We start from the raw sequence: 24,125 nt of genomic DNA, 5'->3' as shown, positions 1-24,125 counted from the left end.
ACTCCTGGATGGTTTTCTCAGCCTTACAAATACGACGCTCTGAGGAGGGCTGTAACAGCTCTGATTGGACAGTAGTCTGAGGTTACCTGCACAGCCAGAGCCCCCAAAGGCAGGTTTAGTGCTGACGCTGGGCTGTTGAACTTTGAATGAACTTTTTAAGGAGGACGGCTGGTATTTGTGCACGTTAAGCAGATAAAACAGAGCGTGGAGTTTCTTTTCTAAGGGACGTGTGATATTCAGGTGGAGCTGTTAAAGCCCGGCTGATGTTTAAAGATAACTGTATAATATGAAGTTCGTTTTTTGTATTTTATCTTTACAGACCATGCAAATACAGCAGAACTTTGAAAGAGTTCACTCCAAATTTATGCCCTTTTCCTTTTGGTTCAAGTTTTGGAGATTTCAGAGGTAGATGTGTCTGCCTTCACTTCAGTATAATGGAAGCAGCCGGCCCTCGCCCCGTGATCTGGTCCAAAGTGCTTCAGCTGAAAGAAAACTGGAGCTTTCAGAGGGGTGAAACATCTTCAGAAAGCTAAAAGAAGTCCATCTGCCTTCGAACTGGATCACTGAGATGCTGCACGGACACACCTCCGATTTATTAACTACTCGTATTCACTCATATTTATACAGATTTTCTTTCTTAATTTCAATTTTATGCTCTGTGCTTTAAGCTAAGGTGTGCTTGTGTGTGTGGTGTGCTTTTATATTGCGGATGAAAGAGACTGGTGCATGAGCTGAGGTCGGCATGGAAACCACCGTGACATGTGACTGATGTTCGTAACCACAGTGAATCTGGGAAACTCCGGCACAGAGCAACTTACGTTAGACATCTCTGTGTTTGCACAGTGATGCTTGTGCAGGACACATGTCAGAATAAAAGAGTCTGAAAACATGTTTATTCACATTTTGTGCTTCTGTGACATTAAATGAGTTTTTAGCTTTTAGAGGTACATATAAAGACAGTGCTGCTGAGCTGATTGAAAGCTTACCAAGAAAAAAAGAGTGACTTCCTTATAAATAAGGAGCTAGATGTAATTTCCAGCTGTTTAGTGAGAGAGAGAGAGAGAGAGTGTGTGTGTGTGTGAAGATGGCGTGCAACACCACACACATGGTGGTAAGCTGTGAAGACTGAGAATAAAACATGACCCAGAAATAAAGAACTATTTTCTTTCTCTTGTCGACAAGAGATGTTGCTGAATCTAAGCAGATCTTCTAAAGCCCCACCCACTAGGCGCATCACACACAGGAAGACCGAATCTTACTTCCTGTGTGGACTTTCCCACTTATTGTCAAATGATGCAAAAAACACTTTTTTTTAGCAGTTATTGATGACCTCACAGAGGGGCTGTCAGTGCTGCGCTTTGAAATGTTGGTCTGTGTTTTAGTGGGTTGTTAGGTGGTTGCTAGGCAGCATTAATAACCTGTGTGTGTGTTTGTGAAACCATGGTTTTCAGGAGATGCATAAACTCTACAAGTGGGTCACTTTAGCACATTGCTTGGTGGTTGCTAAGCAATCTGATGACATGATAGCATCGGATACAGGGGCCTGAGATGCACCTGTGTGCCAGTGTTGTTTGATGGTGTAGGAGGAGTTGGCGTGTTTTATAAGACAGGCTCTTACAAACCTGAGAGTAATTCTGCAGAGCTGTGGTGTTAAACTGAAGCTAAGAAACCCTACATCATTCACAGAAGGTGGTGGAGAACAAAAACGGAGCTAAAACAGAGACTCGGAAACAGCAGGAAACTAAAACAACTCCAGCTGGACACAAAAGGCTCCTGAAACCTGAAACCAACATGAAGCCAATCGATATAAACATGTAAATTTAGCTTTTGCCATTTTTTAAATCCTCAGGTATTAAAGGTTACATGGCAACGCAGCCCGGTAACAGTAAAAACTTCCAACAAAATCTTCATCCTGAAGGCATCATCTCTTAAATCCTTTTAATGACCTGCTGTATTTATGGACAGGAATTACACTCACACATATACATACACACACACATGCACACACACAGACACACACACACTGCTGTGGTAAACGCTGCTGTAAATCTGTGCTGAGCCGCCTGAGTGTGTTTGTCACTTCTACGAGTGCCTCTCCACGTTTTGGCTGCGACAACGAAACAAAAGTATTTCAGTGAAGAGACCAGAAACATTCGAGTACTCCAACTTTAAACCCCCCCGTCCCACTTACAGCCGTCTATCCTCCTCCTCCTGCTTGCGGCGCTGCTCCTCCTCCTCCCTTCGCTTCCGCTCTCTATCCATCTCCTCCTGGATGCGTCGCAGCCGCTCGCGCTCCTCCTCCTCCTTCTTCTTCTTCTGCATCTCGGTCAGCAGCTTCTCTGACCGGGTCACCAGGCCCTTGTACTCGTGGTCGATGTCGATGCGGCCCATTATGGTGGTCTACAAGGCACAAAAACAAGGTTGCACTTACAGTCAGGTCTCACAAAAGGAAGCACCGATCCCGATATCTGGACCGTGCGGATTCAAAGCACTGGATGGAGAATCTGTGCAGGCTGATCTGTTTCACTGCATCACGCATGTGAAATGCGGTTATGATCCACCCTCCACCCTCATCTCCAGCCACGAGATACGAATAGTGACCGAGCTTCCTCTGAAGGGAGCCTTAGAGACAGGGCGAGGAGCTCAGTTGATGCCTCTTGGACGTTTCATGCATATCCAGCTGGAAGGAGGCCTGGGCAGACCAGGGCACGCTGAGTAGGTGGGCTTAGACCCCTGGCCCTGCGTCCTGGAGCTACAACAGCATGAATAATTAAAACCTATATTCTTAATGGAGTCTTTGATAGCTAATAATGAGCAGCCCAGGAAAGACAAACCAAACTCCACAGGTGTCCTGGTGTCAGTCCTGCTAAATACTAAACTGGAGTCTGTTTATACATTTCTTTTCCTGATCTTCGGACTTAATGCTTATTATTATTTTATCACTCACTTGAATGACAAACATTTTTCCTATTTAATTTTCCAGTATTTTCTCATAAATATCCAGATTTTTCACTCAATTTGCCACTTTTATTTAATTTTTGTTGTAACTTTGCCATCTTCTTGCTGTAAATGTCTATTTCTTCGTGTAAACATACGACATTAAACTCCTGAACTTTATTTCTGTTGAATTTTACCCCAGCTCATTATAAATATCCTAAATGCTGGTATTGAGTTGTGGCTAAGCTGCAGCGTGTCACAGACGTTTATGTTTCTGTGCTGAGCCGGTGGTCGTGTAGGCCACATCTGATATCTGTGATCACAGAGTGAAGAAGCCTGCCTTTAAGTCTCTGCCAGGGCTACAAAAACTCCCTCGGAAGCGTCGGTATTCTCACAGTTCACAGTCACGGCGTGTTCAGGTGTCATCGGGGCACGATCTGACATTTGACAGACAAACACGGGGCGGGGCGGTCGTGTAAACCAGAGGAGGGAAACGTGTTGGAGTCTCAGGATGATGAATATTTATGTGCATCTGCTGTTAACAATGTTCCCTCTAAGCTGTGCGCGTGCGCAATTGCGCACTGCTGGTCTCTGAGCACAGAACATCTGCGTTGCGCACAAAAAAAAAAAATCTACCTGAATTGAAATAAAAATTAAAACTTTAACAATTCTGTTTTGCAGTGTTAGTCAGTAAGTGACTGGCTAATCGTATGGGATTAGAACGATGCCACCTTATCCCATAGTCCAGCCAATGATGTGATTCACATTCGTATATACGCAGCTAATCAACATCGTTGGCAGGCTATGACAGCGTCCTTATGTGCCGACACCAGTGTTTTAGCTGGCAAAGCGGCGTGGCTGGCACGTTAATGACAACGTGTACAACCATTGGAGATGTGAGCAGGACAGACGGAACAATTGATGGAAAAAGTGTGGACTTTATACCAGTTTTTAAAATTGTGTTGATAGGCCACGTAAAACCACAGTTATGATAAAATTATATGCAATGTTTGGTTTTCTTCCTGAATACTATCGTTGTTTATATTTAAAACAGCGTTTTATAAGGAAAACCACCTGCGAGCAAAAACAAAACCGAAAACCCCCACCCTTTCCTATTGGTCGAAAAATGTACCATGTCGACCAATCATAAAAATATATGGCAACATCGCACCTAGTTGTTTGGGAATGGGGGGAGTTTTAGGAGTGACGGTGTTTTGGGATGTGAGAGATTTGCGACGTTTACCGCAAATCTTGTGTAGTTAGTGTGTAGTGTAGTCAATAGTTTTGTTGTGTGCATCAGAACAATGAGGCGACCGCTGAATGTTACAGGAGTGATACATCTCCTGTTGTCAGGCCTGCAGGTATCAGGCTGTTGTTCTCCTTTATCTCATAGTGGACAGAAATTATTTTGTGGAGTGGCACAAATTATTTGTGTGGCATCAAATTTGATGCAGAACAGCTGATTGTTCTGTAAATAGTTTGAAATGTTTGTTTAAAAATGCCTTGGCTGCATTTTTAGGTAAACAGCTGCAAGAAACGTTGTTGTTCGCAAACCCTAACCCTTTTTGAAGAACTATATATTTAATTGCCCAACATTGGTCATTATTTACTGTATTTTGCAGACAGAGTTACAGGACTCTCTCCCAGACCACAGACTCATACTTACAATACAAGTCAGAGCTTTACTTACAAAAAAAAGAAAAAAAAGAAAAAGAAAGTTTTGTTTTCAAAATTGGAGTTCAAGTTATTTTTACTTCCAATAGTGTTAACATACTAAACAGGTCATGAACAAGATTTTTTTTAATTTTCATTGTAAGTGGGCTAAAGCACTTAAAAGTAGTTTAACATAAATGTAAATGCTGTAATTTGATTATTTTAATAAACAAAGTAACTTGGATGGATTCGATGCCGGCGTGACCACAGTGCACACGTCTGCTGTTGCTCACAGTGGTCCAAGGGACCGCTCAGGGAGCTTGTGTTCACTCAGACACATGAAAAATTAGAGGGAACATAGGCTGTCACCGCACCATTTTTCCTCCAACTAGCAGTCACTCCACAACAAAGCCCCGAGGCGGAGTCTGAAGTGACGGGAGCCTTTCAGTCAGACTTCCTCCGCCGGCGTTTGTCCCTCTTATCTCGACACATACCGCGGTGAACACCTGTCAGCCTCGCACCTGTCAGCCTCACGCCTCCACCACTTCCCTCCAGGAAGAAAAGTGACAGGGAAGCTACGGTGTGCTAAATTATGGAAATTAAATTTTTTTTTTTTAAAATCCACTCCGGCACGTTCAGGATTTATGACATCCACGGGTAAGATTATCTTAGAAGAGGAGGTGACGTTACAGTCAGACAAATCACACCGTTTAATCCAGTTTAACAGGAAATACCATTATGACAGTGAGAGGGTCGCTTTAGAGGCTGAGTGCCTGCGAATCAACGAGATAACCAGATAAAATTCCTCAAATCACATTCAATCATTCAATCAAAGACTCTTTTTAAAACAAATTTGCAAGCATTTATCTAAGAAAAAAATATCGTTTTTTGTAAATTTCCATAATTTTTGTTCCAAATTTGCAAACTTTTTTTCTCATAAATGTTGTATACATCTCATTTCTCATAAACATGGCACTTTTTCAGTGCGCGGTCAAACTATGCACCACACCCACCTTGATTTTGACTATCAGGGTGTCGATGGCGGCGTCCAGCTCCCGGACCTGTTTGCTCATCTCCTGCTTGCCCTCCTTGAGCCCGCCCACCACCTCGTTGAAGCGGTCCATCCTCTTCTTCAGGTTACGCACTTTGACTAACCCGTCGATCCTGCCACACAGACACAAGGCCTCAGTAATGAAAAGCATCAGAGGGAGAGAGCGCCGCCGGGGGGCTCGTTAACAGCGGGCAGCCGTTAAACGCTGGTAATCTCGTCACCTGGCAGTCAGTGAAGCACCGTCAGCTCTGCCTGCTCTGCTGCAGAGCTCGCTAATTACTCGCAGAATAATCTCAATCACAGTTTGGGCTTCAACACTTGATTAGTTTCTCTGATGACGCGCTGTTTAACGCTCACACTCGCCTGCATCTGATCAGCTCTTCATTTTAATAACACTTAAACTGCATCTTTTTACTCAAGAGAGGAGTTTGGTTGAAAATCACATGTGTCACCACTTTACTCGATATTTTAATCAGGTGTGTGCAGCATGATTCATGGATGCAGGTGTGTAAAGTCTTGTTCAGGACTTGGATGCCTGGGCTTCACGCGATGACTGAAACCATATTTATGACGTGCCAAACTTGGACTTTGTGCCACCTCCACTTTGACGATGCTCATTTCATGCTTGTCACCTTGTCATGTTGCTTCGCTCAATCTCAATTTGTGCCCAAACTCTTCCCGCCGGTCATCAGCGCACCCCCACCCGGCCTCTGTAATCACACTCTCCAGCACATCCTGCAGCGAGGGACGCAGCGTGGAGCGGCAGGTTGTTTATCGGCGAGAGATTGGTGGTAATAAGCAGAGCTGAAGCATCACAGAGCAGCCGTCTCCGAGGGAAACGCGACACCGTGGACGTGAATGAGGCCGATAGCGAAGAGAAAGCACGAGGAGCAACAGGTGAGCATGAGGGGTGTGTGAGCATAAAGAGGAAGAGGGAGATGAAGAAAATAATGAAGAGGTAGAGATGAAGAAGAAAAGAGAAAGGGGGGTAAACTTCGTGAGCAGGAGAGAGAGGAGCTGAGGGATTAAGAAGAATAAATGGATGAAAATGGGAGGAGAGAGAAGGACAAAGATAAGGAAAGAAAAGGAGGAGTGAGGAACAAAGGAAAGAAAGAAGGAAACCCACCGTGGTTTGTGTTTCTTCATGCAGAGCCACATACGGACCGTCTTCTGCATCTGGATGCAGGCGCTGGTTCGATACAGGATCTTGTTCTTCACTGTGACAAACAGAAGAAAAGAAGCAGAACGAGATGGGAACTTTAACCTCAGAGCTGAAAGCAGCGAGGTCACAGTCTGCACCACGAGACCAAAACAACCCGACTTCAGCATCCTGTAGGAAACCAGGGATCATTCAGAATCCCAACGTGCGGTTGGTTTATCCAGTCATTACCTCATTGGCTAACGACCTATTAGTCACGACTTCACACCACTGTGATTTATGGGCTTTGTGCTCTTATTCCCAAGAAGTCTCACAGCAGGTATCTCCTCATGTTTGATCTGGCAGATTTCTGCACCGGACAATGAAACTCTGAAGTGATTTGCATTTCCTCCTATTAGAAAAATGTGCAAACCTCTACACTACAAGAGTATAAGTTCGACGATAATTAAATAAATTAACTTCCTGTTTTACTCAGCGGGACATTAAACTACAGAATGCGAAACAGCTCGACTTATTTCTGCCAGCCAGAGTCGTCGCCCCCTGCTGGCCATAAAGGTCTTAAATAATCAGGCTCCATCTCAAAGCGCTCATAGCACCGCTCACCTGGAGAGAGCACTCAGACTGCTGGTTTACTCCTTACTAGGACAGCTAAAAGTCTTTTGCAAAACAACCCTGAGCCCGGGTCTGTTTGAGGTTTCTTCCTGTCAAAAGGAAGTTTTTCTTTGCCACTGTCACCAAGTGCTTGCTCATAGGGACTGATTCTTGAGACTTTCTCTGTATTATTGTCTTGACCTGACACTAAAGCACCTTGCTGTAATTTAGGGCTATATAAATAACACTGAACTGAATCTATTGTAGTAAAGTTTCACTATAGACCTTTTGCCGTCCCCGTCTTGGTGTTATGAAAGCAGACAGGACCTGGCACGCACCACAAGGTAAGCCTTCCCTAAAACACACATGGATTTCGTATCTATTTGGGTATAAAACATCAGATTTGTTTTATCCAAAAGACCTGAAATGTGAGACCGAGGCCTCAGATCAGCAGAGCTGAGGGTCATCTTCCTGGAGACGCAGATCCAGCAGCTAGGTCCAGACTATGCGAGGTACAGGTCTGGTCAAAGCCAGCAGGAAGCTTTCTTTTCTGTCTCATAGTTCAGGAGTAAATAATAGCAAACTTAGAGTAAGTTTACAGACTTTGTCCTGATAAGAAACCTTGTTCCGCTGAATTCCTACAGATCGATTTAATTTGAGGCGAGCTGCTCTCTGATGCAGTTTACCTTCTGTTGTTTGCAGAAATTCACGATTTCTTCACAGAGAAACATCATTTGTGATTCAGACCCACCCGTCTCCAAGTCTGTGACAGCACCGGCGCTTCTCCGTCCTCCCAATGAAGGAAGTTTGGATTGAATTGAAGGGAGAAAATTAAAGTGAGAGAGAGCAAGAGGAGGGGTTACGAGGGAGGCCTGAGGAGATGAAGTGTGAAAGATAAATAGAGACAGAGATCAATAACATCTCTGCTCGCTGCCAAATTCGTTTCATCTTGTTATGACCTCAGAATATGTAACTTCTACACCGTCAATAATAGGATGATGAATTAATGACTTTGCATTTAGAGAGCAGAGGACACTGGGCGCTCCTGCAGCCCACGAGTCAAAGTATTGTCTAACAGTTACGGCTGAAACATCCCCACGCCTCCTGGATCCATTTTTAATGGGATGGGTGATGTGCTTGGGTAGTTTTTGCAAATAAAGCTCGATCGATATGGAGAAGGAGAGAGAGAGAAACCCAAAAACGGAGAAGAGCAGGATAAATGGAGACGGACACAGACAGAGAGGCAGTGACCGACACTGCAGTAATAAAAACCAGCAGACAGACGGACCGCTCCTCCAACAGCTCAAGCCCACATTATCACAGCAGCCTCTGCTGCACATAAACAGCCAGTGGTTTGTTTTCCCTGCTCCGTGCACCTCCTGTTTGCGCGACGGGGCTCCAAACACATCTGCCTGCACTACACTGCGAGCTAAATGAGCAAGATTTATACGAGAATTACGCAACTCTGCGCAAACCTGACCTGCTGCTGCTGTCCCTGAAGGTCTCCTAAACGCCTTTAAGCAACAAAAATTGTTCTTTTTACTCAATGAAAAAAAAAAAAAAAAACCCTGAAGGATTCTGATGACAGATCAACAGGTGCCTCTACTGCAGATAAGTATTCTGCATACACTCACAGAGGTGGTCAATGTGAGTGCTCAGCAAACAAGATGACAATGTCCCAAATGCAGACAGGAAGCTTTAAAATGGGACTTCATGAAGCAGTGGGTGACGGTGACCACCTCCGTTCTGGGGTTTGGCATGACTGGACTCACGACTCATGAAGCTCTGAGTTACATCACTGTGTCAATTTGTCAGGTGACGCCATGCTCAAGAGTTTCCTGCCACACTGAAGGTGAAAACAACCCCCTGATTGGCTGGCGGTGGTTCCTGGAGGTTTCTCTCTCTCATCTGGTGCAATCGGTTGCAAAGAAGGTGTTTTCTTTGGTTTCTACCATGTTGCCATGGTTACCTGTAGTTTTTCCTGTCTGTCTGCAAATACTCGCCAACTAATGGAAGTTTCCACTTCCACATGTTGGCTTCAGCAGGCACAACCTTAAGTTTGAAGCGGAATCTTATCCACTCCCAGCTGCGCTACAGCTTGGAGAACAGCTGCAAGGTGTTTGAAGTCCATTGACATTCAGACTACATCTGCCCGTTCTTCCTAGCGACAGGTGGTTGCCGACGGTTGCAGACTTGTCTGTAGGAGTGTGTGACTGGATCCTAAATGATCACCATGACTGTTAAGTTAACATCACATGGGCAGTGCTCACGTGCAAAGACCTGCAAAACCTTAATATGAAATTCAGCAAGTGCAGTGTTCTATGCCTCAGCAAGATAAAGGTCCCTGGTTTGATCCCGGGAGGAGGAACGTTGCATCAGGAGGGCACCCGATGTAAAAACCCAACAAGTCAAACGAGCGAAGAAACCTGCTGTGAACAAAGGAGCTTCTATGTGTAGTTAAAAAATCACATGTGATTTTGTGGTGGTTACAATAGAACCTCAGTGAGCCTATTTATTCATTTCCATCAGCTACAGTATGACCACTGAGACACCAACTGAGAGAACATAAAGCCAGTTATTCATACTGAGGATGCTTTTCTATCATTTCAGAATCTTAAATGGACGCACATTTTCAAACACTGTTAGATCATCGTCATGTTAAAGCTCACGATCGTGATATAAGAGCAGACGTTGCGTACGTTTGATGACGGACAGAGCGCACCACTGGACCTTCTTCCAGCGGCTGTGGATGAGCCACTTGTTGACCTTCTTCACCAGCTCGGCCAGATGGTCGGGGTCAGACTTCATGATCTGGTCAAATTCTGCAAACTGGACAGAGACGAGAAACACGTGATCAGAGCAGTGATTGTCTTTGATTTTTACCCGGATAAACCTCGTTTGTTCTTTTAGCCATTTTAATGGGCAGTGTGCCTCTTCTTTATCAAATACTCCGCTGAAAATAATCCCAAACAAATAACACATCATCATCATAGCCTTGAATCCTTGTCCTTCAGTCTTAAAAGCAGGTTTATTTTTCTGTTAGTGTGTTTTGTATCTCACTAAAGAGCAGCCAGAAGACCGGAGGTGTACATTTATTCTAGTTCGAGTTTTCTCTACTCCATTCATGAATGTTTTAGAAGTCAAGGATATCTCCCACGCTTTAATGCTCTCTAACCTTAACTGCTCTGGATTTATAAGGCTTCGGAGCTCTTCTTTACGACTGTGCAGCTGACGTTTGTTGTGATCGTGTCCTCCAAACACCCCTGAACGATGAAAGAAACTGCTGAATTTCCTGCATTATCTGCTCAACATCTGTGTGTCCTTATTGTTTGTTTTCCAAATCTTGATTTCTAACAGCAGTGACACGCAGCCCTGCCAAACCCCCGCCCGCCTCCGGGTTTCAGATGTCTGAAGCTTCACACCATCACATTAGGAGCTACACTGCCTCTGAGATGTGCAAAGATTACCAAGGCTGTGCTTCAAGCTTTGACACATAAAACTTACTTTTCTGCCACCTAACATTTGCTAAAACTGGAAGCCACAACTGTCGGTGGCTGCTCGCAGGTGCAAACAGTTATTCACGGGGACCATGTGATGTTGCGTCTACACTGGAGGGTGGTGTCGTCTTCAGAAAGCAGCCAGCGAGGACTTAAGTATTTATGTATCCCCCTGTCCTGCAGCTATACTGTCAGGCTTATAGTTTGTCCGGCATGTAGCGCTTCAAGGCTCTCTGCTGCAAATGTGTGCACTTTCATAAGTCCCTCCTGGAAGCCACGCGTCTGACCCAAACGTGATTAATTATTCATCTGGTGGAGAAAAAAAACCCCATCTGCTGGCTCTGGCACTTCTTTAGAAAACCTCATCTAGTCTCACCTCGGCAGCAAAAGAAAACGAATGCGCTTTTCCTTTGGCTCTATTGTCTTTCTTTAGGTGAACAAAATCTATATTAGCCAGAGTAAGCAGGGAATAGAGCCTCACCTTCCCAGGCCGGAAGAACACTCTGGTCAGGCCGAACTTGTAGTCATTTTCATTCAGCCCCAGAGCTTTGAACAAAGCCTGCAACACAGATATGCAGGGCAGAGATAAACATGGGGATATCGCTCTGTTAAAACGACAACCACAAGAGCTCAGGGCCAAACCCGAAGGGCGGAGGGCTGACCTTGCAGAAGAGCCGCGGGTCGAGGCGGGTGAGCTTGGGAGGCATGTACTTCTGGTACATGTTGTAGAGCTCGTGGAATGGAGCTCGGGAGGGGAAACCGCCCTGCATCAGGTCCAGCACCGAGACCATACCTACAGACAAAAAAAAAGAGGAAAATATGATTTTACCAGACAAAAAAGTTAGAGATCCACTAACCACACAGCCAAGAAAGGCAATAAAAAAAAATCCCTCAGAGTTAGCTCATGAGCTTTAGGCATTTTACTCCAAACCAGTAAATCATAAACCAAATATCTCAGTGGACTGAAAAGACGTTTCTGCTTTTGGAACACGAAAAGACTCGACTCGAGGTTTCCACTTGTACACATAAGATAAATTAATTACACAAATACTTGATACCAAGGAGAAAAGGCATGAGTCCACAGTATGAGCTGCCCAGTTCTGCAGTTTTTATGCCTCCTGCTTTCACATCAAACAGCTCTGAGGACTGCCTGCAGATAGAAACCAACCGGGGAGCCCCTGCTGGGAGCTTCCTGTTTACACTAGCACCTCTAACAGCAGCTCTGAAGTGATGAAGAGCCAGTTTCTGTAATCCCATTGCAGCCTCTTCACTCTCTTTGCTGTGTGGTGGATGGTGCGGAGCAGGTTGAAGTTTACTAGCAGAGAGTTTTATATTCCCTTCTGACATAGTTAAACCTTTTATTTCCTCCATCACATACAGGCTCAATAAAGTCTCGACTTCACTTGCATCCATGTACAGCTGATCTCTAATTCCCCCAAAGTCTTGTTTATACATTTTTGTTGTTTGCTGCATTCATGGACTTAACTGATTAATGTCACTCAATTATTATTCACTCAATTATTCTCTTAAGCAGGTCCCTTTTTTAGCTGCAGCTAAAAAAGAAATAGAAAGTTACTGGAACACAGAGGAAGTTTCAACGATACAAAAACACAATATTTTTACTTCCTTATGCACACACAGGAGCACAGCAAGGACCAAGACCATCTTCCAAATTAGATAAATGACACCAGGAAGCCTGGCTGACCTCGAGGCTTGATGCAAATAGAAGTGACAGAGGGGAGGTCCTCGAGTTCATAGACAGAGCCGCATCGTCGCAGGGCTCGAATGTGGATGACCTCTGACGATCCGACCATATTAAAAAGAGACCTACTCTTAAAAAAAGCATCAGTTATGAATAAAATTTAATCTGTGACCAATGTGGACATCTTTTCACTGAATTTGACTAATAATAGATTTAGATCATCTCACATTAGGATTCATTATGAATCCATCTGGCAGTCGAAATAATCTCTTCTTTCTTCTAAAGAACCGATTATAAACATGAGAGTCTTACTTAAAACCGCTGTTTTAACCCAGCATCACAGCTTCCTCTACACCCCTGCCAAGCACCATTGGACTCCTCAAATCTGAACACACTGAAGAAGAAACAACATGATGACTGATGCTTATTAAAAACCAAATTTTTTTATCACCAAACTTTTGTTTTGTTTTAGGACTTAGTGTTCCTCATTGTTAATGAGGACTTAGGTTTCCAGGGTTAAAACTATTATAGGCTAATAAGTAGGCATATGAATTGATGCCAACTAACCTGTGTAAAATGAGAAAACACCCATTTCAGGTTTGACTGGGGTAAGTAGGTAATACAGACAGCTCTATAAGCTCTTGGACAACAACACAGTTTTTGTCATTTTGCCTGTTCCCTGATTATTTCAAGATAAGTTGAGCAGATAAAATGATCTGGATGTCATTCAAAGTGTTGAACTTGTAGACTGAAATGAAAAGAAGGTCATAATTAAGATGAAAAACCAAAATAAACCAATCAGACAGAGGAAAAACTTTACAAGTAACCAAATCAACAATCTGGTGCATTCTTAAAAAAAAATAAAGAATGCTCTGAGCAGCTCACCAACAACAAAAGACCCGAAAGATCACAGATGACAGCTAAAGCACATGATCGCAGAATTATTTCCATGGTTCAGAAACAAGAGGTTAGAGAAAAACTAACTAAGGAGTATCACTTTCAAGAGCTTACAACAAGGTGCAAACCACTGGTTACACTCAAGAGCAGACTTTATTAGAATTAGACTTTACCAGAAAACTTCTAAAAGAGCATGTGTAGTTAAAACAAAACAAAACAAACTTGTTTTTTAAATTAAAAACAACAACAACAACAACAACAACAACAACGTTTTTTGGGTTGTTTTTTTATAAACTCAAGACAAACTTGTACCAGAATGATGAGAAGAGAGAAGTCTGAAGAAAGAACGAAACAGCTGATGAGCTAATGTTAAAACATGGGCATGAATGGTTGCCGGGGAAAGCAGGTCACTGGAGTTTATTGATGACTGCTCATCAGTGACTGCTCTGCTCACAGGATGAGCTGTGAAGTGTTCAGGGCTGTACTCTCTGATCGGACAGAGCTTCACAGAACAGATGAATAATGACCCAAATAAACTGCAAAAGCAACCCTAGTCTGAACCCAACAAAGCAGCTTTGCAGGTGTTAAACAAAAACAGAGACCCAGAAACAGGCCTGCAGAGGATCTCAAGATGTCTACGGGTTCTAGACTTCAGGAAATTACTGACTGCAATAGATTTTCATCCAAGTATTAAAAGCAGTGCTTATACTTAAAATGATGTCAGACTAGCAGTTAGTTTTGAGAAAATGTAGGACTTTGTATAAAAACTTCTGTAATTCCTAAAAAAAAATGATGCAGTACTTTTGTTAAGCACCTTGAATTACAGCTGCAGAAAGTCTGCACTTAAGTCATAAACATCTTGAATGTTTGATTTGAAATCCTCAGTGGTGGTGTACAGAGGCAAAACTACAAAAGCTCTGTCATTGTACAAGTACTTACGGACCTGACAGCAGCTGTCAGGAAAAACAGGAACAATATAATTTCCAGAAAAACAAAACAGATGGCATTGTTATTTTTTTTTAGACACTGGATTGTGCAATCTGTTGTTAGACGTATGGGTAAAAATCAAAATACTCTCAGGTATACTGGCACAAAAATGGAAGTGAGCTTCGGCTGATCCCATTAATAGAACTTCCAAATAGAAAAACTTCAAAGCAGCTAAAGGCTGCTTAAAGAGCTTGGTCCAAACAGTCTGCGCATGCCAATTAGCATCCTTTATCAGACACTGCATATTCAGCTTTGTGACCCTTTCTGTCTGCTGCTTGTGCTGCCACAACTTTCCTCTGACACATTACATTAATCTATTTATTTAGACCGCCTGTAAACGGAGATCATTTGCCATTTTTGAAGCATTGTTAGTCATCTCATTTTGCTCTGGAAGCTTCTATCAAAGGGCTCATTTTCAGGCCTCTTTCATGTCAAACAGAGGCTGCTAATTGGCATTCATTCATCCTCTCTGCAGTATTTGTTAGTGTCCTTAAGTTGCTTTGGAGCTCATGACCTCCATCGAGTGTTTTTCCACTGATTTCGTCAACCCCCTGCTCAGCATAAAGTACTCTCACAGCCACGTTAAATGAGTTAACAGTTTAAATCACAGGACGGCACAAACACAGAATATATGGCTCAAAGATAAAATAAAGAAAAAAATGCATGAGGACATTCCCACAGCAGCGAGCATATCCAGCTTTGATACTGATATAATTTCAAAATAAGACATTTTAGGATTATTTTAACTTGAACCCTGGAGGTGCATCACTAACTGAGAGCAACAGAGACACTGCCTAGATTCCTACTGTGTTTAGCCTACGCTCACGTCTCTGATATTTCATTAGTTTTCATTGATTAATAAAACTGTGGTGATGAGTGACAATCAGCAGCACAAGACACCGTCCGGAGCCCGAGGATCAAATTCAAATCTTCCCCATCATTACCTTCAGCCCATCGACAGCGAAGCACTTTCTTCTGCTGAATGACTTCCTCCGCCCGCTGCCCCGTGATAAGAGAAGTTCCCTCTTGTGTATTCAGATAAAGCTGAAAGTTGTTGAGTGCTGGCCCCGAGCTGAACACAACTCATATCGGGCTTTCAGCTGTAATTGCTGCACGGCTTCCTGTTTGGGGATTTGATATCATCTTTAATTGAAACATCACCCTTCACAGCTACATTGAGGCAATTTTCAGAAGTGTGGGCTTTCACCTTGGAGCCCTTTTGGGGGGCATGAAGGTATTAAAAGCTGATCCGCGCTTTTGTTTGAAGAAGAAAAGAAACCCTGAATCTGTGAGCCTCCCCTCCAGCAGCTGTAACACCACACGTGGTTATCAAGTCCTGCGTCTAACTCGCAAGGTGTATCACAACTTCAACGTGGACTGATTTACTTAAGCCCTCTAAGTCTATCTGTACTTTCTGCTCAAGGCAGCTCGGGTCAGACAACCCTGCCCCGTCTCAGGCTCAGATTAAATCTACATCTCATTTTCAGAGGTTCTTTGCCCCGGCTGTTGCTGAGCTTCCCACTTTGGGCCCTGACTGTGTCGAGCTGGTACACAGAGGTCTCTCACGTCTACTCCAGACCAACAACACTTCGATTCTCAGCACAATATAACTGATAAAGAGTTCGGCGGGGTGCGGTATCTGAGCTCTGCGAGCATGAACCGAATCTCTGAGGATATTAAATCTGAACTCATCACTTCTTTACCTCCAAAGCCGAGGACAGGGAAGAGATGGGGGTGAATCTCACAGAGGGAAACAGAAAATGTTTAAGAATAAGGCCACAGTCACAAGCAGGACCACAGGAAATACAGGCCATCTGGGTATGCTTAAAATACCGACTGGTTACAATTTACATTTACTTGAAAGAAAAAAAAAAAAAAAGGCGAGAAAAAGTAATTAACAGAATCAATTTAAAATCAACTTTTGTTCTCGAGTTTAGTAAATCCTCTGTTATTTGCACTTTTCATGAGTTATCAAATCGAAGCTGCATCAAAAACACATTTCAAATCCTTTTTAACACCTTTTTTAAAAATATAAATCTTTAATGAAACACATCTGTCGCAATTTCTCTTCTCGCAGTGCCACCGTGGAGGTTGATTTACTGTGTGGCTTCAAATGGGTGTTGGGCAATTAATCACAGTTTAATTTGAACTACGAGCGATGAGCTCCAACAATTAGGAAAACAAGATCATTGGCATAAACAAGCACTTTGTTGAACTCGTTTTTATTTGGAAGCTCCCATTTTGTTGTGCGTGTTATTAATGAAGCCATTTCCTTTACAGATGTGCAATAAAAAAACAGCATCACTCACAGAAAACACATCACACATTTTTTTTTTAAACAACCATCTTCAGGAAAAATGGCATCATTTTTTTAATTTGATGGCAGTGAGATATGTTAAAGTGTGTAGCATCTCCGCGTTTTTTACTAACAGCCTATAAACATCTTCCTGACTGTAAATCATGAAGCTGGAGTTTAATGTACAGTATGGGAGCAGATCAAAGCTTCAAAATAAAATCAAAAAATAAAATCAAAGCGTCAGCCTTCAGAATAAAATCAAACCTGACACAAAAAGCTTTCTGTTCTAAAATCTAAAATGAAATGCCGTTAATGTCCCAATTATTATTATTATTTTAAAAAAAATAAATAAATAAAATGACACCTCCAACGAAGACGTCGTCCTAAAACCTGAACTGACTTTAAAATGTGCCGAGCTGAGTTTTTTCGCAGATGTGCTGCCAGCTTTGTGTTTCTGTGAGCTGTGAACCTTTCGGGATGGTGAGGAGAGAGACATGTAGTCCCTGAGTTTGCCCTGAACGCAGCACGCCTCCCTGCAGTGTTGCGTTGCGCGCACTGTGCCTGAGAGGAGTTTCTGCCTCAGAGGATAAAAACATGCAGAAAAGACAACGTGACAGCGGGAAGAGCACCGACCTTGGATCGACTCTACGTCCGGTCAAAGGCACAGAGGGAAGAACAGGCCTCATACCTGCTTCATCCACGAGTGGCTTTTCCACAGGTGAGCTGGCATTTGTGGGGACGATCAGATCAACAGCAGCTCTAAAAGAATTTCAGACGGTTTTGTTTTCCTGATGCACTCTTCCTGCTTGTATTACTGATGAAATCTGCAGGTCTGTGTAACCGAAACGAAGCTCAACCTGAAATCGTGTTCTCAGAGCACACCGGGCCAAAACAAACCTGACGAGCTCCTTAATTATGGAAAAAATTAGCACATTATTTTGGTTAGCAACTGTGTGTTACCTGACAAATATCACGCAGTGATCCTTCCAAGATGAAGGTCTCTAATCACAACCTAATCACAGTCTGGCCAAAGGCGTATCACCTTTGCTTGATCCTGACCCAACAGTGGGCAGTTTGGGTGCGTTTGATTTACAACACAAGACAGTGTGAGAGCTTTATTGTGGAGATAAAGACAGAGAGCTCACCTTCAGCAGTTTTGTCACTTTTTAAACTCACTTTGTTTTCCTTCTGTCCAACTTTTAAACTCGTTTTTTCAAATAATTCACAAACCTTGCTCTCACACGGTTGAACCCTTGTTATTTTCCCCGCAGACTCGTCTGAAAAACATCCTTGTTTGTTGTAAAAGACGATGAGTCACTGCCTCCTTTTTGTCTCGCCCTCTCTCTCTGGTTAAATTTTTCCGTGTTTTTCGGAGATTTCGTGACATTTTGTTCTTATTTGCAGTCTCGGTGTCACCTGTAAAGGCGCTGCATGTTTTTTTGTCATTTAAATAGGACAAATAGGACATACTGATAACAGATGTGTGAAACGCGCTGAAGGGGAGATTATAAAATAGTCACACAGAAGTTTGTTTCTTATCTACAGCTGTGGACAGAAGGACAGATTTTTTTTTTTTAATAAGTAAACCAATCAGCCGTCTTTGGACGTCAGACCTACGCACTGCTGTTTGAGGCACAGTTTATGGGAAAATCTCAAACCTCAGGCACACAGACAGTGCCAGAACATTAACTTTTACTAACAGAGAGCTAATGTGACACTTGTACTGTGCGGTTTTTGTTGGTGAAGAAAGAAAACTGTCCAAAACCCATAACCATTGTAATAATGTGCTGCCATTTATGAACTGCACAGTTTTCAGGCCCCTGTTCTGTGGAACCAGCTTCCAGTTTTGATTCAGGAGACAGACACTATCTCTACCTTTAAGATTAGGCTTAAAGACTAAAGCGTATAGTTAGGGCTGGATCAGGTGACCTTGAATCCTCCCTTAGTTACGCTTCATTAGTTATTATTCATCTCTGTCTCTCATCCACAGCATGTCTTTGTCACAACTTCCTCCCTCACTGCAGATGGCCCCGCCCCTCCCCAAGTCTGGATCTGTCGGCGGTTTCTTCCTGTTAAAAGGGAGTTTTTCCTCCCCACTGTTGCCAAGTGCTTGTTCATAGCAGGTCATCTGATTCTTGGGGTTTCTTTCTATTATTGTAGAGTCTTGCCTTACAATACAAAGTGTCTCGAGGAGACTGTTAAGTCTATTAAAAGTGTTCAAACGCCAGAACAACGAGGCCCTGACATGTTTTGCTTCTTCAAAAAGACAGAATAGACAGGAAGTGATGTTAGAAGTGAAATGACCTCACTTCCTTCCAGGTGCAAACATTAAAATCAGAGTGTGCAGGAAACACTGACCAGAGCACTGCAGCTGGGAGAGGATCTGAGCTCCTTCAAACTGGTGACTGACCATCTTCAGGTTCGGCTTAATGCAGCGAATAAAACTGGAGCCCTGGAGGAGGAGTTGTTGGGGGGTAAAGAAGATGAAACAAGTTATTACACCAACAGCATGATCCACAACCTACATCACAAATTCATGACATTCATCATATCGGGCTCAGGACGTGATGCACGGCACCGAGGGGGAGGGGAGGTGGGGACTGCGAGATGTACGGACAGGACGGCTCGCAACATAATCATGAAAACAAAAGAGGAGCAAACACTGACCGTGCTGCGGAGCTTGTCCAGGAGAATATTCAGCTGGGTCTGCGGGAGACAGAGGAGGGAGACGCATCATCACTTTTATTCAAACAAAACTGAGAAAACCTCAAGAGACAGGCAGACACACAATCGCCCGACATCCATCGTGTGACTGCAAAACTGGGTACGGGTTATTCCACATCACATCCAATATTTTCCCAGTCATAGGCCGTAAGAATGCACGAGGAGTCTGTTCAAAATTGCCCCTTTTAAATCATTTTCCCAGCATTTCTGAGCCCTCACAGCTTCACGAGGACAGGAGATCCACGTTACATGTTCAGAGAATATAAACACGTTCAAGTCCTGCTACAAACTTCATTGTTAAAGCCAAAGTCTGGTTTCTCCACTGAACATCACTATCATGTGATGTATCACGCTGCTACTGTGGATGTTGATCTGCTTTCTGATAATTGACTAAAGAAAGCGTCACAAAGTGCTTTTACTTCAAATTTCAGGGGTTACATGACCATGTGAGATAGGAGGTTGCACAGTTTTAGCGTGACAGTCATATCAGACCTTCAGTCCATAATTGGCTGGTTTAGGTGGGATGAGACAGAGGAGGGAGACGCATCATCACTTTTATTCAAACAAAACTGAGAAAACCTCAAGAGACAGGCAGACACACAATCGCCCGACATCCATCGTGTGACTGCAAAACTGGGTACGGGTTATTCCACATCACATCCCAATATTTTCCCAGTCATAGGCCGTAAGAATGCACGAGGAGTCTGTTCAAAATTGCCCCTTTTAAATCATTTTCCCAGCATTTCTGAGCCCTCACAGCTTCACGAGGACAGGAGATCCACGTTACATGTTCAGAGAATATAAACACGTTCAAGTCCTGCTACAAACTTCATTGTTAAAGCCAAAGTCTGGTTTCTCCACTGAACATCACTATCATGTGATGTATCACGCTGCTACTGTGGATGTTGATCTGCTTTCTGATAATTGACTAAAGAAAGCGTCACAAAGTGCTTTTACTTCAAATTTCAGGGGTTACATGACCATGTGAGATAGGAGGTTGCACAGTTTTAGCGTGACAGTCATATCAGACCTTCAGTCCATAATTGGCTGGTTTAGGTGGGATGTACCGCCTGAACCTGCACCTTCCTCTGAAAGCTAGCAGCTGTGCATCTGGCACAGAGACGAGTGCCGAGGAGATCAGATTTGGTTAACTGGGCTGCAAACAACATACAAAAATCCCTGAAAGCAGCACATTTGTCCATCTGCAGACTGCTGCTGCTGTTAGGGATAAAATGATTAAATAAAGTTGTTTTTTATGATTTTTACACATTGCTGTGCGCATTAAAGAGTTGGCACTCCGTGTAATGAAGGTCAGAAGCTTCATTCAGCGCCATGACTGAATTGAATTATCGTGATTGACATGTAGAAGTTCTGAGGGTTTTGCAAAACATGCTTACACATCATGCTGGTTAAAAGTCAGGAGGATATTTTCTGGGCCTACGGAGTCCAAACAGAATGTCCCAAACTTAGATAATAAGTAGAATTGGTAGAATGACATTTATAGTCAAAGCTAGGCAGGGAGGCATCTTTTCTCTGTTTTTCCAGGAAGAGGAGCAGATACAAGGTAAAATTGTGATTGGAGAGAGAAGAAGATTCGCAGGGAGACGGCAGGACCGCCCTGTCTGCAGGCAGCGCTTCTGATACGGAACCAAAACCTTTGTTAATCTACATTATCAGCATATTTGTACCCAGTAAGCTGCTGGGTGCAGTTTCTGATCAGGTCTCTGCCTTTTCTTTAAAAAAAATGTTTGTTCCAAACAACAGTCAGAGTTACAAATCAGCACAGAAATGGATTCAGAGAGGGGAAACTTCTCACTAATGCTTGCATTATTAAAGCTTCTTGTAGCTTTTCTTGATGTGACTGTGGACACGAGGAGCATCTGTGAATGTGAACATATGCAAATGTAAATGATGTATACTGATTAGGGGGTATAATGGAAGACAGATGAGTGCACAGCAAACAGTGACAGATTGTAAAGGACGGCCCGCTAACGGCAATTAACACCACAACAACGTCCTTGTTTGTCCACTAATGTGTTTGGCGGACACACAACGGCCAATCCAGGCTCGCAATGACGCCCTCGGCTGATGTGGCAAACACTGTCATATACGAGCAGGAAGCTGTCTCGAAAACTCAATTTTTTCCTCACGCTTTCACAAACTGAGCACCACAATAACTACAGAAGAAGAAGCTCTGCAGGCTGGTGAGCCTGACCAGAGAAGCAGTGCAGGGCTGAGGAAGAGCACCAGATATTTATTTTTAAGCATTTATAAGGTCATGTGATGCGGATGAGGACACATGACGAGGACAGGTAGGGTCAGAGTTTAGTGAAAGCATGGACCCATCTTGCCTTGTATCCACTGTTCAGACTGACGGTGATGCGATGGTGCAGGGATAGTTTCTTGACCCTTCATTATTTAAAACCCAACGCCTTTTTCTGAGACCCTGCTGGTTAAGTTTCGGAAGCGTTGTATTAAAAATGCTTAAAAAATTATTTCGTCAAACTTTCTAAAAAAGCCACTGCAGCACCTGTGCAAATTACGTTTAAGGCTGATTGGAAAATCATCAGTTTTGCAGGTTTTGGTGATATAATTAAGTAAAGACAAACTGCAGTGATGAAAAAACTAACTCACCATGTCTCCCTTAAAGCCACGGCACAGGTAAGGCTAAAACAGGCACGACAGCTTGAAAGCCTTTCCATCCATCTGCTTACTGTAATTGCTTGTGGAATTAACACAGTCATATACTTGAAGATGCTCTAATAAAATGATGGACTTGGCCTTCGCCTCATCCATTTTCTCGTGAGAGGACGTATGAGAGTGTGTTACGGCTTACATAACTCCCTTTTATATGCAGCAGCCTACATGTGCTGACGAAAAGCAGCTGCGCGGAACAAAAAGCAGAAGAATGCACGGCCGGCCGGCCTCCGCTCCATTTAAAGGTTTAAATGTCTGTAAAGCGTTTATGATGTTATTTACATCTGCTCTCTCAGCCATGCTCATGCAAACAGACAAACAGCCACTAATGCAATCTGACCCGGTCAGGTCGTCTGCTGCACGATGACTTTGTAATTCATAACAGAGGAGCATGCAGATGATTCGGAGGCAGGCAGGTGAATTATCAGCCATGTCTGGATGAGCCTTTGGAGCAGGACACCTTTGTTATGATGTATTTCGTCACTGAAGTGGGGCAAAGCCACGGTGTCTGGTTATAATGAAAACCTGCACGGATCACAATCTCCCTTCATCGCTGAAGCTCCAGGAAGCAGCGTCTCCATCACCTCCACCGTCTCGGATTTATCACTGCTCATTTTCCCCACCCCGCTCGCCTCTGCACCCACGGCTTGCCTCCCGTCTGGGTCCTCCGGTACACCTTTTGAACTGTAATCATAGCTCGAATAGTGAGGGCTCAGGAAGGGGAGGAGGAGGAGAAGCGCCGGGATGAGGAAAACAGAACACACTAACACACGTAATAACGACTAAATCCAGTCTGCACGGACTCGAGTTAAACCCTCTCGAACAACCGCGGGATGTTTTTGCTGGTGCAGCGGCAGACAAACATGACTTGTTCTTTGTTTTCCTGAAAGCATCAGTTTAGTTGATCTTCCACGCTGGACATTCACGGTTTTCAAACATTCTCCTCGTGCATCACAGAAACGGTGCAGCCTGAGGCACATCCCCAAATCCAAAAGCAATAAACCCACAGGAAACACTGACCTTCATTGGACAGTTTCAGCTGGTCAGCTGACCTCACCTGGCTGACAATATAATCCATGTGCACCAACAAATTTGATAAAAATGGTGCTACATTAGAAAAATGTCTGCTTCATGTAATTACCTTATCACATCTAAATTTGAAGTGTATATTTATCCTCACATACTTTTAAATTCGCTGCTGTTCTGTGACTCATTATTGTGGGAACTTTCCACATAGCCTCGTGATGGAGAGCCTAAAAAGTACTCAGCTGGACAGAAAACCAGTGGACCAATTCTGAAGAGTACTGGCCCAATTCAGTCAGCAGACTATGATTAAAAACATTTACTGTGAGGATGACTACAAATAAGAAGAGATGCCTGAGCCTACCAGGAATAACACCTGAAGCAGTTTTCTGACATATTTTATGCCTACTTATAAAACATAATGACTGGATGTGCAGCAGAAATCAGTGATTCGGTCTCTGTCTATGCAGCTACCCTTGGAAAAACCTGGAAACTGTTCTAATGGTTGTCAAACCATGTCTATGTTCATCTACACTGAGGTGTGAAAACTCGGCATTAAAGGTCGGGGGAAAGTCTTCAAACGTCATCTCCATGGGGTAAAGCATTAATATTGTAAAAAGGGGTCTACTTCATCCCAAACTATGATTGTTTTATAAACTTAAACAAACAGGAAGTGGAAATCAAACTTAAGATCAGTCTCATGCAAGACTCCTTACTCCTCCATACAAGGCTCATTGTAATGGCCGGCAGATTCTTTGGTACCGACTGTTCTTCATAATAATCCTTCATCACTTGAATCGGCACCACTTTTGGATAACTTATTAAGAATTTAGACAAACAGCTGCTGCTCAAATCCAAAGTATCCAGCTGACTCCACACCTCCCGTCTTATTGCTTTGTCATTAAAAAAAA

At 43.3% G+C, this 24,125-nt stretch overlaps 1 protein-coding gene across 6 annotated transcripts in view; it reads right to left on the bottom strand.

Annotated features, from left to right (window-relative positions):
- myo6a (myosin VIa) overlaps nt 1-24,125 on the bottom strand; it is a 158,789-nt gene that overhangs the window by 51,884 nt on the left and 82,780 nt on the right. For all 6 annotated transcript variants that reach the window (XM_040017657.1, XM_040017658.1, XM_040017659.1 and 3 more), the window contains exons 19-26: nt 19,438-19,476; nt 19,129-19,222; nt 11,551-11,681; nt 11,370-11,447; nt 10,091-10,220; nt 6,768-6,858; nt 5,604-5,754; nt 2,192-2,400 (exon numbers count right to left, since the gene is read on the bottom strand). In XM_040017657.1, the coding sequence (XP_039873591.1) occupies nt 2,192-2,400; nt 5,604-5,754; nt 6,768-6,858; nt 10,091-10,220; nt 11,370-11,447; nt 11,551-11,681; nt 19,129-19,222; nt 19,438-19,476 (923 nt within the window). The remainder of the gene's footprint in view (nt 1-2,191; nt 2,401-5,603; nt 5,755-6,767; nt 6,859-10,090; nt 10,221-11,369; nt 11,448-11,550; nt 11,682-19,128; nt 19,223-19,437; nt 19,477-24,125) is intronic.

Source organism: Simochromis diagramma, unplaced genomic scaffold, assembly GCF_900408965.1.
Source record: "Simochromis diagramma unplaced genomic scaffold, fSimDia1.1 OVJJ01000802.1, whole genome shotgun sequence".
Classification (NCBI taxonomy): Eukaryota; Metazoa; Chordata; class Actinopteri; order Cichliformes; family Cichlidae; genus Simochromis; species Simochromis diagramma.
Note: the sequence above shows the minus strand (reverse complement) of the source record. Positions and strands in the feature narration are given on the sequence as shown.